Below are 18,080 nucleotides of genomic sequence, written 5' to 3'. Positions count from 1 at the left end.
CTTACAACAACATTCTGGAGGGGAAAGGGTTGAGCAATCTCTCCCCCCACATACCTACTACAAGTTGCATCTGGATATTTTCTTATTCTCATATATATGTGTATATGTGTGTGTGGTGGGGAGGGAGAGAATAAGGAAAGCGACAGTAATAGTTTTAGCCCAAGCCTCCAGCCTCTTCACCTAAAAGACATGAGAGAAAACAGGCAGGCACTTTTCGTCTCAGTTGCCCATCAAGTTAAACCAGTTCTGGGTGTCTCTGGCAACTCGTGCAAAGGTCTTAAGATGAATAAATATTCTATTACATTCCTATCCCATCCTTCCTCTACAAAGCAGAGAAGAAAAGGGCTGTTTTCGCCACCATTTTATCCTCACAACAACCTAGATGTTGGGGCGACAGACGGAAACTGGACCCATCGCCCCCGCTGTAAGCCTCAGGGTCTAGGCTGGGCAGAGATTGACAAGCACTTGGCTTGTAAATTTTATGGAAAGTTATTTAAGGAACTGCACACCACTTTCAACACATTATGCAGACACTGTGTTTAAGCTTTCGTTCTTACGCACAGGATTCCTTCTCCTCCCTCGGTGCAGCCATACGTCCCACTGCTGTCACAAAACTTCTAGCTCCAGGACACAACAGGGGACAGTTTCCTCATCGGCTGCCTCTTGCCACATCAGCCCATGCAATCCGGACCAACGTGTCACAACAGGCTACAGACACAGTCCTGTACGGTTCTCTACGCCTATGCATCTGGTGAACTCAATCGGTCCTAAATTGGACTCACTCTCTTTTTAGGATAACAGCCTATGCCTGTAAAAGCAGGGGTGAGGAGCCTGCAACCCAGTGTTAGAGACTCAGATAAGGTAAAGGTAAAGGGACCCCTGACCATTAGGACCAGTCATGGCCGACTCTGGGGTTGCGGCGCTCATCTCGCTTTATTGGCCGAGGGAGCCGGCTTACAGCTTCTGGGTCATGTGGCCAGCATGACTAAGCCACTTCTGGCGAACCAGAGCAGCACATGGAAACGCCGTTTACCTTTCCGCCGGAGTGGTACCTATTTATCTACTTGCACTTTGATGTGCTTTCAAACTGCTAGGTTGGCAGGAGCTGGGACCGAGCAATGGGCGCTCACCCCGTTGCGGGGATTCGAACCGCCAACCTTCTGATCAGCAAGTCCTAGGCTCTGTGGTTTAACCCACAGCAACCAAATGGCACGGGTAAGATCACAAGTTCCCCCTTCCAATAAAATGCAACCTGGAGAACATAACACATGTCATGAAACAATAGTCCAGATTGAGGGGACATCTCTAAGATGGTAAAAAAACCATAGAGCCAAAACAGGGGAGAATGGTAGGGTGCCATCTGCCCCACGTCACACTTGAAAATCACTATGAGGGCATCAGAACCATAATGCAAAAAAGGGAGACTACGTCCGCATTGGGGTATGTCCTATCTGGGTGGCCTTGGTTGCTACCCAAAAGGCTGACTGTAGCTGCAAGAAGGAGGTGCCAGTCAAAATGAACTGCAGTTGGGAGACTGGGCAAGAATGTTAGTATTTCTACATGGATCCATCCACACGTCGTCAGGCAGATGTATCAAATATCACACAGACAAGTGGCTCGAGTCACTCTGACAAAAACAGCTCCAGGAGAGTACAGAATGAATTAAGAACAGTGTGGTCTAGGGAGCAGGTCCCTTAAATCCAATCCTGTAACTCCAGCTGGAAAAGCAGCTACAGCACAAAACTACTTTTGGAGCATCATGCAGCCCCTGGATGAAAGTTGTGCATGCCCCAGGGTTGTGACCAGAAGGCACACTAAGCCACACACTTGCTGAAGTTAAGCTGGTCTGGGTCTGGTCAGTGGCGAACTCTGTGATGCTGTAGCCATAATGTCCTCTTCCAAGGAGGGGCTAGAGGGTGCCCTAAAGTTACTGCTGAACTGAAACTCCCATGATCCTTGAACATTGGCCAAGCTGGCTGGGGCTAACGGGAATAGAAGCCCAATAACATCTGTGAGGCATTAGACTGACTAGCCACAGAACAGGCCAATCACTTATGCAAGTCATTATTTGATGATGATGATGATGCCACCATCAAGAGAGGAGAATGTATATCTGAGCCCAGCCCTACGTTCTGCACCATTTTGTATACATTAACATTACAGGAGGAGGTCTTCCCATTCACTGGGTTCATCTGTCCATCTTCTGAATTTTAGCCTGCCTCGGGTTACGTAATATCGTGCAAAATAATATAGCACTACGTTACCCAATATGGAACAAGCTTGGTCACCAGAAGTTGGAGATCCAAATTCTGCGACATCTTGTTCCATTGGTGTGCAAACCCCTGCAGGATCATTAATCATGTGTGGAACGGAATACAAGAAGAAGAAGAAAAGTTTGGATTTGATATCCCGCCTTTCACTCCCCTTCAGGAGTCTCAAAGTGGCTAACATTCTCCTTTCCCTTCCTCCCCCACAACAAACACTCTGTGAGGTGAGTGGGGCTGAGAGACTTCAGAGAAGTATGACTGGCCCAAGGTCACCCAGCAGCTGCAGGTGGAGGAGCGGAGACGTGAACCCGGTTCACCAGATTACGAGACTGCCGCTCTTAACCACTACACCACACTGGCTCCCACTAAGGAAGTGTTTCTGTCACAGGAATTCCACATTACACACACACACAAATCAGCAGCCCCATTAAGAGTACTGTGTACAGCAGGACTGGAGAACCTGTGTCCCTCCAGATGGTGATGGACTACAACTCCTATTCCCCCTGACCACTGGGCCATGTTGGCTGTGGCTGATGAGACTTGTTGCCAGACAGTGTCCCACTGTCTCCAGAAGAATTACCGGATTTTTTGCTCTATAAGACTCACTTTTCCCCTCCTAAAAAGTAAGGGGAAATGTGTGTGTGTGTCTTATGGAGCGAATGCAGGCTGCGCAGCTATTCCAGAAGCCAGAACAGCAAGAGGGATTGCTGCTTTCACTGCACAGCGATCCCTCTTGCTGTTCTGGCTTCTGAGATTCAGAATATTTTTTTTCTTGTTTTCCTCCTCCAAAAACCAGGTGCGTCTTGTGGTCTGGTGCGTCTTATAGAGCGAAAAATACGGTAACTGAACTGGAACCAGAGCACTTCAATTGTCCATCCATAGGAGGGAACCAGCAACCCTACAGGGGGATTCTAATGTATTCTGGCTGGCTGTGTTTGGATGATCAAAGCTCAGCTTAACAATGAGATACGAATGAGGCTTTTGCCCCCACGAGCAGCCTATGGTGGAAGATGTAATTAAACCAGGATGCATCCAATTATCCTTAGTTTCCTGTTTCATCCAAACTGGGAAACCATGGTTACCAGTTTCAGAATGTGCCAGGATCCCAAAACACAAAGCAATGGTTAATTAGGGACTCCTGTGTTCATGCAAACTGCAAAAGAAGATGCGAAGGAGCCATGTGCACAGACCAACCGTTTGTTCTTAAGCCAAGATATATTCGTCTGAATCAGGGCACTGTGAAGATTTCCAGCATCACAGCAAAGGCAGCAGAGAAACAAAAAGCCCAGAAATACATTCAGAATTACCACCAACATCTCGCTTCCCTCCAACCTTCATTGCCTGTGCATATCGTCTTTTATTTTTAAACAGCCAGTCATGGTCATTCTTAAGCTACTAAGGCAGCTCCAGGGTTTGTTTGTTTTCCCCTATAGGTTTCGAAGAAGCAGAATCTTCATGATAATCGACATTATTCACAAGAACCTACATTATTCTGCGATAATGGAAAGGGGAGTTTCTCCCCCGTGCCAATGTCACACAGCTTCAAAGACAGCATCACCCTGTTGTGGCGGCAGCAGGTGGCTGGGCTTTGTTTTGCTGGCTGAAAGCTAGTGAGGTTTGTCAGGTGGCTCTTGCTAACCCCTCTCAAGGTGCAACTGGTTCTAGTTGGGCCATATGCGGCAGCTGCCTCCTGCAAACTCTGGCAAGCAGTCAATCCTTTTCCTACAGTCACCCTCAGCTTAACACCAATTGCTAGTTTCCTAGGAAGAGAACTTGGAGGTCTGCCAAAGTCAGAGCCTAGGCGTATTTCAGGAGAGATGGAAGACATCTCCCCCCCCCAAAAAAAAGAAATGTTAAACGTGCTTTTAGTTGCAAGGGAGGGATAACAGGGGCATTTCTGTAGTGATTTTAAAACTCTCTTAGCCCTGAACGTAAGGATTTTTTTTAAAAAAAATGAAATGTATGCCATTCTTTACCATTAAACATCAACACTGTAAGGAAATAGGGACTTCCTGCTTTGCAGAAAAGTGAAAAATCAAATGATCGTGCATGAGGAACATAAATGGAACATATCTTTTTACACACGTCCTGCTTGTGGATTTTCCACTTGTGGCCACTGTGAGAACTGCTGAACTAGATGGCCTGCGCTCCAATGTTCTCATGCAGCTTATGGTTAGTGCAGTCGTACCTTGGTTTTCGAAACGCCTAGTTCTTGAACGTTTTGGATCCCGAACGTCGCAAACCCGGAAGTGAGTGTTCCAGTTTTCGAACAATTTTCGGAAGCCGAACATCCGGCACGGCTTTCAATTGGCTGCAGGAGCTTCCTGCAGCCAATCAGAAGCCACGCTTTGGTTTTGGAATGTTTTGTACAGTACGACTGTAGTTTAAGATATTAGGTCTAGGGTGGAATTCATCATAGTATTGTGGGGGTATGCATGCGAGGAACAAGGTTTGCTCCTGCAATGGGACTTCTACCACCACCCACTCCTCCCTCTGTGCACCCTCTAATTCTGTTGGGGGAGGGCTTCCTCTAACCCTCCAGAATAATTTTAAGGGGGGGGCATGGAAAGCAGACCTTGTTCCAGACACACAACAACTTGGTTGGATCCCACCCCTAAGTTCAGCGACTGAACGAGACCAGCCAGAGTGGCATCCTCTGCCTTGACTCCTGCAGCCTAACACAGTAAAGCACATTTGGCCCTGTGTGCTACTTGTTTAATAGGCATGCAGTCAGGTTTTATTTCTTCCTTGGCACGACAGCTTCTGAGCAATGAGAACTTAGACTTTTCGTAAGAGTAGCCTTAAAATCGCTCCACTGTTTGTGACGCATCCTTAATTTCTATGCACGCTGGGAACTTGCTAACGACACATAAATGAATACTTACGTCACTGTGATGTGTAGAAGCATGCCCATCAAAGACACAGACATTCTTCAAATTCTTAGGCACCAACAGCGTATTTTTAGGCAGCCAAGCAATATATTGTGCACCTGGGATTTCGCAAGCTTTAGACCACAGTCCCCATTTTTCCACTAAAGTTGTGTTAAGTTACAAGAATATAAACCCACTTGCACTTCAAGAGGGGGGCAGACAGAGAGAGAGAGATGGAAGCGTCTACAGAGCATAAACTTACAGTAGTAACTTCCAGGGGGTTCGCCGCATCACATCATTTGCAGAAACAAAACAAACAAACAAACCTATTGACACCTTATGGGTTAACAATATAAACCTGGAACAGGGGTCACTTCATTCAATGCATGAAGCATTATTCTCACTTGACGAGTGAGTACACTGCAGACATATTTAGCAATTATGCTTTTGATCAGGCAATCATTTTGTGTTGCATACATATTTGGGGTTTTCAAGACACGCCTGAAAATGGAAAGCGAGGAGGGCACCTACCAAATCTCTGCTGGAAGATTGTTCCATTGCCTATAGAAGATATAGATACACACAGATATAGAAGGTGGAGGGTGGCAAGGCAGTCGGTGACAACCCTACGTGAAGCTCAAATGTGTGCAAGATATTGTGTGGACTTCTTGGGATTGGGAGTTCAGTGCTAGAGAGTATGTCCTAGACCTAGGGCAGGCATGGCCAAACTTGGCCCTCCAGATGTTTTGGGACTACAACTCCCATCATCCCTAGCTAACAGGACCAGTGGTCAGGGATGATGGGAATTGTAGTCCCAAAAAACATCAGGAGGGCCTCGTTTGGCCATACCTGAGGACCTAGGGTCTAGCAGTGTTCTTAAACTTTGGTTCCCAGCTGTTGTCGAACTCCCATCATCCCTGACCGCTGATACACCTAGCTATGGATGATGGGAGTTGTAGTCCAACAAGAACTGGAGATCCAAGTTTGCGAAAGTTGAGGGGCAAGCTCCCTCCTGTGCAAGCTTTGACACTTCATTATGAGGGCTGTGGCCCTGTGGCAGGGGGTGGGGGGAGGCCGGGTCTTTACACGGCAGGTTGACCACTTCAGGGACATCTGTGGCCCTTCCTTTGAAATAAATCAAGTCTCAAGTCCAGGGATGGGGAAGCTTTTTTAGGTCAGAGACTACATTCCCTTCTGTTCAGGCTTCTCGGGTCTGAGTTCCAGTGGTGGGAAGGGCCAGAGGGAAAAGTGGGTGGAGCAATGGGTGCAAATTTTATGCTTCATATTGTAGGCTAGTTTCTATGCATATACCTACACCCTTCTCTCTATCCCCCGACTCTTGGGATATAAAAGGGAGAGGAAACATGATCAAAGTATTTATCTAGTGTTGCCATACAGACATACTCAGAATACTGCAGCTGGAAGCAGTGTCTGGGCAGAAATCAGCTAAATGCCCTGGAAAATCCAGATGAATGGCAACTGACAATGTCAATGTCGTTTTTGCCTATTTTCATTAAAAACAGCTTTTAAGTGTCTTTTTTTTTTTTAGCCATTTCCCCGAAGAAGCTCAACATCTTTGGGCAAAACTAAAAAAAAAAAAAGCTCAACATCTTAAGCTCACAACTTTTCTGTCCGGATTTTCACTTTTTGAAATATGGCAACGCTCGTTCATCCAGTTGCAAACCCCAAGCCTACCTCCCAGCTAATGAGTGCAAAGACACGGAGGAGATTGACAACAGCTTTGCACCCCAGTTTTACTGAATGAATGTTCCTTGTGGTGCAGCGCTATATTGTATGTGTTTTAGGGGCATGTGCAGAATTCAGCGGGACTCGCTGAACATTAGACGCTCCAAACTCCCTGTGGGGATGGGCTGTGCGCAGGGTTACAATGCGTGCGCACCCAGCTTCTCACTGCCTTACGATTCCTGGCGAGGGGCTTTTGAAAGTCAAAATTCACTTGAAACGTGAACAGGGTGGAGGTGAAATAACTGGAGCTACAACCAAAGAAGCTGTAAGGTGCAGCAATCTCCAAGTCGACATTTCTCCCCTCCCCAAAAAGGTACCCACCCTTGTCAGGCGACACTGCAAGCTACCAAGTGCAGAGAACTATGAACTTTGGAAATAATTAGGGATGAACCTGTGTTGCTGCTACCAACCGATGATAACATCTGTTCTCTCTACTCTCCTTTCCACAGGGTACAAAGCAAAACTCTTCTAGACAGATTGGGGGTGGGGAGGGAAAGTGGAAATGGATATGTACAACCCAGACAAACCCTTCGCCACCCCCAATGTCTAGGCTTTGATATCAAATGCTTTGGCACCTGGCCAGCACAGAGTCCTGCAAGTATGCGTGGAATCCTAGGCATCACATTTTTATGTCGTTGGATATTCCTAAGGAAATCTGATTGTATTGGAACTGATGTTTTAAATCCAGAAGCATGAATAAAGTAGTTTGTTCAAAAGTCTTTTAAAAAATATAAATCAAGTACAGTGGTACCTCAGGTTACAGACGCTTCAGGTTACATAAGGTTCGGGTTACAGTCTCCTCTAACCCAGAAATAGTACCTCAGGTTAAGAACTTTGCTTCAGGATGAGAACAGAAATTGCATGGCGGCGGCGGCGGCAGGAGGCCCCATTAGCTAAAGTGGTGCTTCAGGTTAAGAACAGTTTCAGGTTAAGTACGGACCTGAGGAACGAATTAAGTACTTAACCTGAGGTACCACTGTAAAGCTGTGTTTCCCAAACTTGGGTCTATAGTTTCCCTCATCCCTGACCACTGGTCCTGCTAGCTAGGGATGGTGGGAGTTGTGGTCCAAAAACAGCTGGCGGGCTGAGTTTGGACAAGTCTATCAAAGCTACAACTGATGAGAGTTAAGCTCCCCAAACCCTTCACAAACTACAGTTCCCAGGATTCTTTGGGGCAGGATGGAGTGGGGTGACGTGGATGTTTAAAGTGGCATGGTACCGCCATGGTGTGGGTGGGGCCTTACATGGAACAGAACTTACATCCCTGGATTCCCTGCCAAGGAAGGGGAGGGGGGCTGGGAGAAGAAGAAGAAGAATTTGGATTTGATATCCTGCTTTATCACTCCCCGAAGGAGTCTCAAAGCAGCTAACATTCTCCTTTCCCTTCCTCCCCCACAACAAACACTCTGTGAAGTGAGTGAGGCTGAGAGACTTCAGAGAAGTGTGACTGGCCTAAGGTCACCCAGCATATGCATGTGGAGGAGCGGAGACGCGAAGCCGGTTCCCCAGATTACGAGTCTATCGCTCTTAACCACTACACCACACTGGCTCTCGCTGGAAGGAAGAAAAAGCTCAGGAAGGCTTGCAGCACCACTCATAGCCATGCCGGGATGGAGGGTGGGCAGGAGGACTTCCTAATGCTCTGGTGCCGATGTCAGAGGAGCCTTCTTCAGAACAGAGACCGGGGTCAGGGATAGCACTGGGGAAATTTTTGCCTCTGAGAACAAGAAAAGCTTTAGGCAGATGGTGGGTGGAGAACCTGCTATTTCCTGGAAGGAAGGAACCACATACAAGAATACCAGTGCTGCTCACTATGTCTTGGTCCAAGTCTTAGAACAAAAGCACTCTGTGTGTGTATAATAATTTACTTCAAATGGGGGGGGGCAGCTGATCCACAAGATTGGACCCCATACCACTTAATTTCTGTTTTTGTATTATTTTACTGTTTTTGTGTTGATTTGTACAACATTTACATTACACACACACGTTCACACACATAATCAATAAATATACAGAGAAACAAAACACAGCTTTTCTGGTTAGCAAGTTGCCCGATGTGTTTTGAGTTATATTTTTCAACCAGCAAGACACCTATCTCTCTCCCTCTCTCTCTCTCTCTCTCTGAGGGCAGCAGGCAAGATTTTGGAAAGGTCTTCCTTGACTCTTCCCCTACCCAGGGCTTGGGCTTTCCTAGATACTGTATTGTCAAGACTTACATTGCTGTCCAATTCCCTTTCCATTATGGGTGGCCGTTTCCTCTAAGCCCAGAGGAATCAATGATGCTCTCCCATATGAACCATCCCCATCCCCATTTTCGGTTTTCCACCTTTGCTCAGGCCTTCATTTAAGCCCTGCCGACCTGTATTACCAGTCCTGGGACATATGCTTTAATAACAGAGGCGTCTCTGAGTAGATTTCCATCACTGCCAGCTGACTGCAGCCTGCCCGAACCCGCCTAGGGTAAGAGGTAAGTGCTTGCAGGTCAAAATGTCTTTGTTTGCATACGTACATGCTTGATGTCTGCTCTTTTGAGAGACCAACCCACAGAGCTAGTGGCAAAAAAAAATGGTGCAGGCACCTAGGGATGTGAGATTTACACACAGAGACACACACACAGATACTTTCACTGTATGGTCCCAATCCCTGACTCTGCAAGAAGAGACTCAGATTGGTCTTAGTATAGGTGGGGGAACCTGTGGCCTCCAAATCCCATCAGTTTCCACCAGCATGGTCCATGGTGAGAGATGATGAGAGCTGGACTCCAGAAGCACATCAAGACAGCTACCTGGAGATGGAATAAGCACCCCTAAGGAGGTGTATAAGGGACGTGGGTGGTGCTGTGGGTTAAACCACAGAGCCTAGGACTTGCCGATCAGAAGGTCGGCAGTTCGAATCCCCGCGACGGGGTGAGCTCCTGTTGCTCGGTCCCTGCTCCTGCCAACCTAGCAGTTCGAAAGCAAGTCAAAGTGCAAGTAGATAAATAGGTACCGCTCCGGCGGGAAGGTAAACGGCGTTTCCGTGCACTGCTCTGGTTTGCCAAAAGCGGCTTAGTCATGCTGGCCACATGACCCAGAAGCAGTATGCCGTCTCTCTCGGCCAATAAAGCGAGATGAGCCCCGCAACCCCAGAGTCGGTCACTACTGGACCTAATGGTCAGGTATCCATTTAAGGAGGTGTATATGAGTGTGAAGAATGCTTGACCACTGTATTGTCTAAGTATTTATGCATTTATTTAAACTGGGAGGCGGGGAGGAAGGAAGCACGAAGGGGAGGGTCATGCAAGCATTCATATTCAACCCTACCCTTTAAGCCAGGGGTCAGCAACCTTTTTCAGCCATGGGCCAGTCCACCGTCCCTCAGACCATGTGGTGGGCTGCACTATATTTTTTTTTTTTTGGGGGGGGGGGGAAATGAACGAATTCCTATGCCCCACAAATAACCCAGAGATGCATTTTAAATAAAAGAAGACATTCTCCTCATGTAAAAACACACTGATTCCTGGACTCTACGCGGGCTGCTTTGAGAAGGCTATTGGGCCGCATCCGGCCCCTGGGCCTTAGGTTGCCTACCCCTGCTTTAACCCACCTTTATGCTTGAATACTGTATTGTGAGATATCTGCAACCATAGTCAAAATAACAGCCTCAATCTCCCCCACAACAATGGAAGTTACAGAGGAGGGCTTTGTTTATTCCTTAAAAAAAAAAAAAAAACAATGCAGCTAGACTCCTGCATTTGGTTACATGGATTTCAAGGAAAGCCTTGCACAAAGGCTTACAGCCTAGAGTTCGAGAACCACAAGACTAAACTGATTTTATCCTAAACAGTCCAAGAGAAATGACAGGCTATCCAGGGGGGAAATCTCTACGCAGATCCTAGCAGTAGCAATAACAAATCTCAATGGCCCAAATAGCAGCTCCTGATCGTGGGAACATTTCCCACCCCCAGTTTGAGACTCCAGGAGTCTCTCACCCATGTGTCAAAGAACCAGTGACCTCCTTGAACTCTTAAGGATACAGGAGGAAGGCCTTTTTGTGTTATCAGCGCTACATCTACATTTCACACCCATTTGCTTCTCATACACAAAATCATTTCTTTATTTTCATTTCCCCTTTCCAGTCAGTTTCTTCCTGGAATCCAAGGTGGCTTACAACACAATAAGTTCCTAATAATAATAATAATAATAATAATAGTAATGCAATTGGGAGAGGGAATCAGTTAATCAAATTTCTTCACATAATAGGGAAACTGAACCTGTTTGATCCCTAACCCAGCCTTTCAGAGCTAAGTTCAGCCAAGGAACCATTCTGGGCTGACCTTTCCTAGACCTCGAAGGGACTTCCTCCGTGAAAGAGCAGCGACTGAAAACAATGATCTATGAATTCCTTCCACCATCTTATCTTGCTGGACATCCGTTACTCAATAGCTGAGAACTGTCAACATTACATTTTCTTTATCATTCCTCACCACCCAAAAGCCTTGGATAAATATCCCCAGTTCCTTCAGGATAGCTACCAGCACAACCTCTCCTTCGGAAAATCTCTCTTCTTCTGAGTTACTCCCTGCTCCGGTTGACACGAAACTCAAGCTTTCTTCTGGTCCTTTTTGTAAATGTGAAATCCATAAGAAGGCGGTACTGTATTGAAAAGAGCAGCTCTTCCTTTCTCTAAATGCCTGGCGAGGACCCAAAACCAAACAGGGGCACATTCCCACGATAAAGAGATTATAGCGAACCACTCAAAATCCTTGCCTGTTGCTGATGGAGCCAGTAAAAGTGACTTGCACTCTCAGTGCCACCCACAGAGACTGCACACATACACAGAGGCACCTCCTCTTTATCTATAGCCTCCATTTAAATGCATTGGCTATAAAAAGACCAGAAACCAGGCCCAGTAAATACCCCTCATTTTGCTTATTAGTTTTACAAGAGTAACCTCTGACACCTGGAGAAAGCTGGAGTCATCTTGTCGCTAACTAGCGCACCTAAACACTCTGACCCCACGGGGCCTTCTCTGTTTTGCCTCTTGTTTATCCGCAAGAGAATTCCATATCCAAGTTAGTCCTCTCCTCTCCTGGGCGACTGCCATCACAGCCTCCATTTTCCTTAACAGGGACAAGTCAAAAAAGCCTGGGAAATGGGACAGAGCTGAGATGTGCAAGACGAAAAACTGAACCCCTTTCAGGCATCAATAGGAAGCAAAGAAACATGAAAAGGGAAGACAAATAGAGAGACTTAGAATTTTCTCTCTCAACATTTTTCTTTACTCAGGTAACCAACAGTTAGCACTGTATTATTCGTTAATTTAATATGGTTTTTTTTAGTATTTTTCAGACAAACTCCACTAAGCAGTTTATAGAAAATGAAAAATAATAAGCATGAATTAAGAATAGATAACACAAACAGCAAATACAAGCTTCAGGGAAAGCTTTTCGAAACTCCAGCTGCGTTCACCCCTCTTATACACAGCTTAATCTTATGTATGTTTACTCAAGACCTACTGGGTTCAGTGGGACTTGCTCCCAAGTATGCAGACATAGGATTATTGCAGCCTAAATCCTCAAAAACAGGCACTTTCGCTTCTCTAAACAGGTGGTCACTCAAGCTGAATGCAGAGCTCTCAAGTGGTCCAAAATAGGACATAAAGCTTACCAAACATACCAGCACCCTACTTTCCCCAAATCAACACACTCCATAGAACTAAACTAAGGGCCTGGGATGGCTTAGTCCATGGGTTCAAGCCCCATGTGGGGCAAATAATTCCTGCATTGCAGGGGGTTGGACAAGATGAGCCGTGTGGTCCCTTCCCACTCGAACAACTCTATGATTCTATAAAGTGGTGTAATCACAATACATTAAAAAAGAGGCGCACAGCAACCTCTGTAGCCTTCCAGATGGCTGAAATTTAGATCTAGAAAAAATCTCTGTCAAGACCACGGACACTTCACAGGGTTCACATACAGACACACACTCAGGACCAGCACAAGAAAAAACAACACACCAAGCAGTAAATGACAAAAAAAATCAGGTGCCAAGGACTTCTTGCCCAATGAGGTCCCAGAACTTCTGGGGCAAAAACTGGCACCGCACAACCTCTTTTAGAAAATCCTGTGTGTGTGTGTCTCCCCACCTTACCAAGAGTCAAGAGAGATGAAGAGAAAAATATGCCGTTTACACTGTCCAGAAGTATAAATAACCACACCAAAAAACACACACACCCCAAACAGTATTATTTGTTTATTGTTATTACTTCTATTATTTTGCAAGCAGATCTGTCCAGGAGCATTGAGGGCAACAAACAAACCTGCAGCCTAAGCCTACAGAGGAGGAAAGGAACGTCAGCCTTGCTGTAAGACTGATCCCATGCACACTGACTTGGGAGTAAGTCCCATGGGATGGTCTTGCACGTAAAAAGCAATGCATTAAGGGTCGGGCTGCCCAGCATCAAACAGGGCGATCAGTCAGATGCACCCAACAGAGGACATCACCCCCCCCCTTTATACCCCACCCTGTGATGCTTAGCCCTTTGCAATAGGAATTCTAGAGGCCCCTTCTGTCAAGAACATAAGGGGAGGGGAAGCTGCCCGCCAATAGCGGAGAAGCAAAGGCTGGACAGCAAACATCAGCTGAATAAACACAGGCAGAAATAAAAGGGGGGGGGGAGAGAAGAGAGAGAGAGAGGTTTGTGGCAAAGGAAAAATGCCAGCGCTTCCAATCAGGTCTTGGGAGCCACCTCCAAGGAGGAAACTGGTTTTAAAACACACACACACCCCAAACAAGCCATGTTTTAAAAATATGAAACACAGTGCATTTCACCACTGATTAAAAGGTGGAGTCAGTACTCTGGGGAAGAAACTGCAAGAAGCAGACCGATTTCCTTGACACACTAAACCCAAACCTGTCAGCCTCAAATGCCCTTAATAGTACTCCCACCACTCGACTCCCTGCGCATCCTACGCATCGGGAGATGTGGAAAAGACGCGTGGAATATCCAGACACGGAACCACGTCCATTTTCGAGGACTCTGGTCCATAGGATTTAAAACAACAACATGTGGGGGGGGTGTGTGGTTTTTTTGAGGTTTGCCTGGTGAAGAACTTCGCTTTCACTCGAGTCCAGATTAAAGGGCGGCTACCCGACAGGTCGTCAGGAATTATGCCTATAGATGGGCATTTAAAATTTCCGACTTGAAGGGGGGGGGGAGAGAAAATCAAGACACGCTTCACATTCTGATCGGTTCGGAAGCAAAATGAGGGATTCGCGTGTCTTACGCACGCGCGCAAAAGAGCGCGCGGGGGGGGGGAGGTCGTATGAAAAACAAACGCTGGGATGGCTCTTGCCACATAACTGGGATGTTTTTTTGGGGGGGAGGGGAAATCCCCCAAATCCCAGCCTCTCAAGAACAGGCATTGGGGTAGCACGGGGGGGGGGGGGAAGGCGGCGATTCGGAGCAACAAAAACAAGCCCCCCTCCCTCGCCTTTTCGCACCCACCCAGCTGTGGGAAACCAGCGCCGGAAGAAAGCACCATACTTTCCCCCAAGGCCCCCCCTTTAAAAAAGCAAAAACCTAGTGAGGAAGGGCGGGGTGAGGAGAGATCTAATTGGGGGGGGGGCGACGACGACGTCTCTGCCAAAAGGGCTATAGATTTAGAAGAGATATTAGATGGGGAAATGACAGCCAGTAGATCAAGATGGATCGTCCGTATAAAAATGGGGACAGCGTTGTGTAAGAGGAGAGGCTTCTCCAGGAATTGGGGTGAGAAGGGGTGTTTGTGGGGAGGGGGAGAATATGTGAGTGTTTTCAAGGCGCGTGCACGCCTTTCCTCCCCCGCCGGGGTTCAAGGGATCTCCCTGCCCCGCACCGATCGAGAGCAGAGCGCGCGCAAACACACAAACACGCAAACACACCCTCGCCGCCCCGCCGAAAGGGAAAAGCGAAAAGCCACCAAACTTTCCAAGTCCCGCCGTCCCCTTACCTTGTTTCGAAAGCACCAAGGCTTCGTCCCTCTGCACTTGGGTGATGATGGACCGGCTTTCCATCTAACAATCCCACAGACCCTGGGGATCCTTTGGTTGGAGGGAGGAGGAGGAAGGAGGAGGAGGAGGGGGGTGAAAAGGAGGGAAATGTCCAGGGAGGAGGAGGAGGAGGAGGAGGAACGGGGTGGGGTGGGGTGGGGGGAGCGCAAGGGAGCACGATGTCGCCCACTCCCTCCTCACTTGCCCAACCCCGGAGGAAGCCGCGCGCGAAGGCAGCGACGCAGATGCTCCTCAGATCGGGTCCAACATGGAGAATCCAGGGCTGGAGCAATGGAGGGAGGGAGGGAGGGAGGGAGAGAGGAAGGAGGGGGGACCGGCCACACACACACACACACACACACACACACACACGCGAGAGAGAGGAAATGGGACACAGGCAGTTTCCAGTCCCCCCCCCCCCGCCTCCTCCAGATAAACAACCAGCCGCAGCAGCTCCCTTTTTGCAGCTCGCCTCCCGCCTGACAGCTCCCCGGAACTGGGCACCGCGTAGGGCGAAGGCGCAGCTGCGGGGGAGCCCCGCTCCAGGTTGCAACGTTCCAAAGCTTTTGTTATTTTGTCGCCCGTCCGGGGGCTTCTCCACGCAGAGAGAGAGAGAGAGAGAGCAGCCTTGAAACCGCTCCGGCCTCGCGATTGGTCCGGCGCGAGGCGAAGGGGGGGAGTGGGGGGGTGGGCGGCGCCAGAAACTCTACTATGCGGTGTTTACCTAACAAACATTCCAGCTGCCGGAGGGAAAGGGAAGGGCGGCCCAAGCCACGCCTCCTCGGGGGTGGGCGGCCAGAGAGAGTGGGGGGGGGGCTTCCGAGAGGCCGCGCTTGCTCTTTCCAGGCCGGCTGCAATGCCCTCCCCAAAATTAAAAGCTAAACGCCAGAGCAAGGAGCGTTTGCAGCGCTCCAGGGAAATCTGTGCATTCATTTATCGGCCGTGCAAAGCAATAAAAGATGAGCAAGTTCTTGCCTGTCAATCAAGAGCAGTAAATTGATCAAACGTGGGCTTGTTGTTTTTTAAGCTAGCGAGCAAGCAGCGCCCTTGGTGAGCGCCTCCGAGTAGTCAGCGGAAGCTGCATGGGCGGAACCCTTTCCAAAGTTTTCAAAAACTATAAAAAACTATAAAGCTATAAAAAAACCTAAAACTATAAAAACTAAAACTATAAAACTAAAACCATAAAAAAACTAAAAACTATAGCGATCTTCCCTAAAGTGCATGGCTGTCAACGTTTCTCCCTTTTTTTAAGGGACATTCCTATTCGGAATAAGAAAATTTCCCTTTTAAAAAAAGGGAAACGTTGACAGCTATGCTGAAGTGAGCAGGGGGGTGGGGGGAAATGGCTCAGGTGAGTAAACACGAGCCTGTTACAGAAATGGGGAGTCTTTCTGTACTACCGCCAACCTCCCCTCCAGCCTCCAAAGCCCTGATCACTAGGACCAGTTAAGACCGCGCAAAACAAACAGGACTTTCCTAGAAAAGAATTGGGTGTGGAAAAGGAAGTGCATTTCTTTCCAGGCAAGGCTGGTGACTTCATATAGATCCGGCCCTAGCTCTTGTTGTTTCCAACAGAGTCCAGTTGTTACATGCCTTTAATCCTAATTCTAAATATTTGCCTTCTTTCTATATGGCCCAAACATGACATTATCGCCTATGCATGTAAAATTCTCTGTCTTTGCTTTTACCTTCTGTGAAATGGTTCCCCCAGACCCAAATGGAAAATCTGTCACTGAAAAACGGGCTGGCGGGGGCAGGGAGAGAGGTGGGGAGGTAAGAGATTTTGTTTGAGGAACCAGTTTACATTATTGCAAACGCCGCCACCACAATGACCAACAAACACAGGTTTCAGCATTTGGGTCACAACTAAAATGCAAACTCATAGACTGGATATTGAAATTGAAATTTGGGTTCCCTGACAAATTCCAGAATTCATATTTGTACCAATAAATTAAGTTGTGGCTGCAATCCTTTACACCAGGGGTCAGCAAGCTTTTTCAGCAGGGGGCCCAGCAGTCCACTGTCCCTCAGATCTTGTGGGGGGCTGGACTATATTTTGAAAAAAAGAACAGATTCCTATGCCCCACAAATAACTCAGAGATGTGTTTTAAATAAAAGGACACATTCTACTCATGTAAAAACACACTGATTCCCAAACTGTCCACGGGCCGGATTTAGAAGGCGATTGGGCCGGATCTAGCCCCCGGGCCTTCGTTTGCCTAACCATGCTCTACACCCTTAAAGGTAAAGGTAAAGGGACCTCTGACCATTAGCTCCAGTCGTGGCTGACTCTGGGGTTGAGGCGCTCATCTCATTTTATTGGCTTCCAGGTACAGCTTCCGAGTCATGTGGCCAGCATGAGTAAGCCGCTTCTGGAGAACCAGAGCAGCGCATGGAAACGCCGTTGACTTTCCCGCCGGAGTGGTACCTATTTATCTACTTGCACTTTGACGTACTTTTGAACTGCTAGGTTGGCAGGAGCTGGGTCCGAGCAACGGGAGCTCACTCCGTCGTGGGGATTCGAACCGCTGACCTTCTGATGGGCAAGCCCTAGGCTCTGTGGTTTAGACCACAGCGCCACCTGCGTCCCTTACCTTGGAGTAAAATATTGCTGTAGATCCTGACTCAGTTTGTTGTCTCATCGTTCCAGTTAATTTCAAATCAGCAACTATATCGCCTGCAATGCAGAATGTTCTTTCCATCACACCTTCCACCCATTCCATCGCTGAGTCGCCTCCCCCATAAGCCGTAGAGGAAAACAGAAGCGCTGCTTGCTTCAGCAGATGGGAGATAAGAGAAGGCAACATGTCTGGGGAGGAACGGGGGCCGAGGAACTGCTGCAACCTCTCCTGCTACTTATTATTATCATCCTTTATTGAACTTACTAGTTGCTTTCTTTACCAATGTAACTCAAAGTGACAACGATAAATAAATACAGTGGTACCTCGGGTTACATACGCTTCAGGTTACATATGCTTCAGGTTACAGACTCCGCTAACCCAGAAGCAGTGCTTCAGGTTAAGAACTTTGCTTCAGGATGAGAACAGAAATCGGGCTCCGGCGGTGGTGCGGCGGCAGCAGCGGGAGGCCCCATGAGCTAAAGTGGTGCTACAGGTTAAGAACAGTTTCAGGTTAAGAACTCTGGAACGAATTAAGTACTTAACCCGAGGTACCACTGTAGTTGC

General features: G+C 47.7%; 1 protein-coding gene across 2 annotated transcripts in view; it reads right to left on the bottom strand.

Moving 5' to 3' along the window:
• CTDSP2 (CTD small phosphatase 2) overlaps positions 1-15,548 on the bottom strand; it is a 70,042-nt gene extending 54,494 nt beyond the window's left edge. Inside the window, exon 1 of one of the 2 annotated variants that reach the window (XM_083729517.1) lies at positions 14,856-15,548. In XM_083729517.1, coding sequence (XP_083585643.1) covers positions 14,856-14,919 — 64 coding nt within the window. In that variant the 5' untranslated portion in view covers positions 14,920-15,548. The remainder of the gene's footprint in view (positions 1-14,855) is intronic. The other variant, XM_083729518.1, reaches the window with a different exon arrangement.
• Between the last annotated feature and the right edge of the window lie 2,532 nt (positions 15,549-18,080).

Source organism: Podarcis gaigeae, assembly GCF_964106915.1.
Source record: "Podarcis gaigeae genome assembly, chromosome: 2".
NCBI classification, from domain to species: Eukaryota; Metazoa; Chordata; class Lepidosauria; order Squamata; family Lacertidae; genus Podarcis; species Podarcis gaigeae.
This window is presented reverse-complemented; position numbering and strand designations above follow the sequence as displayed.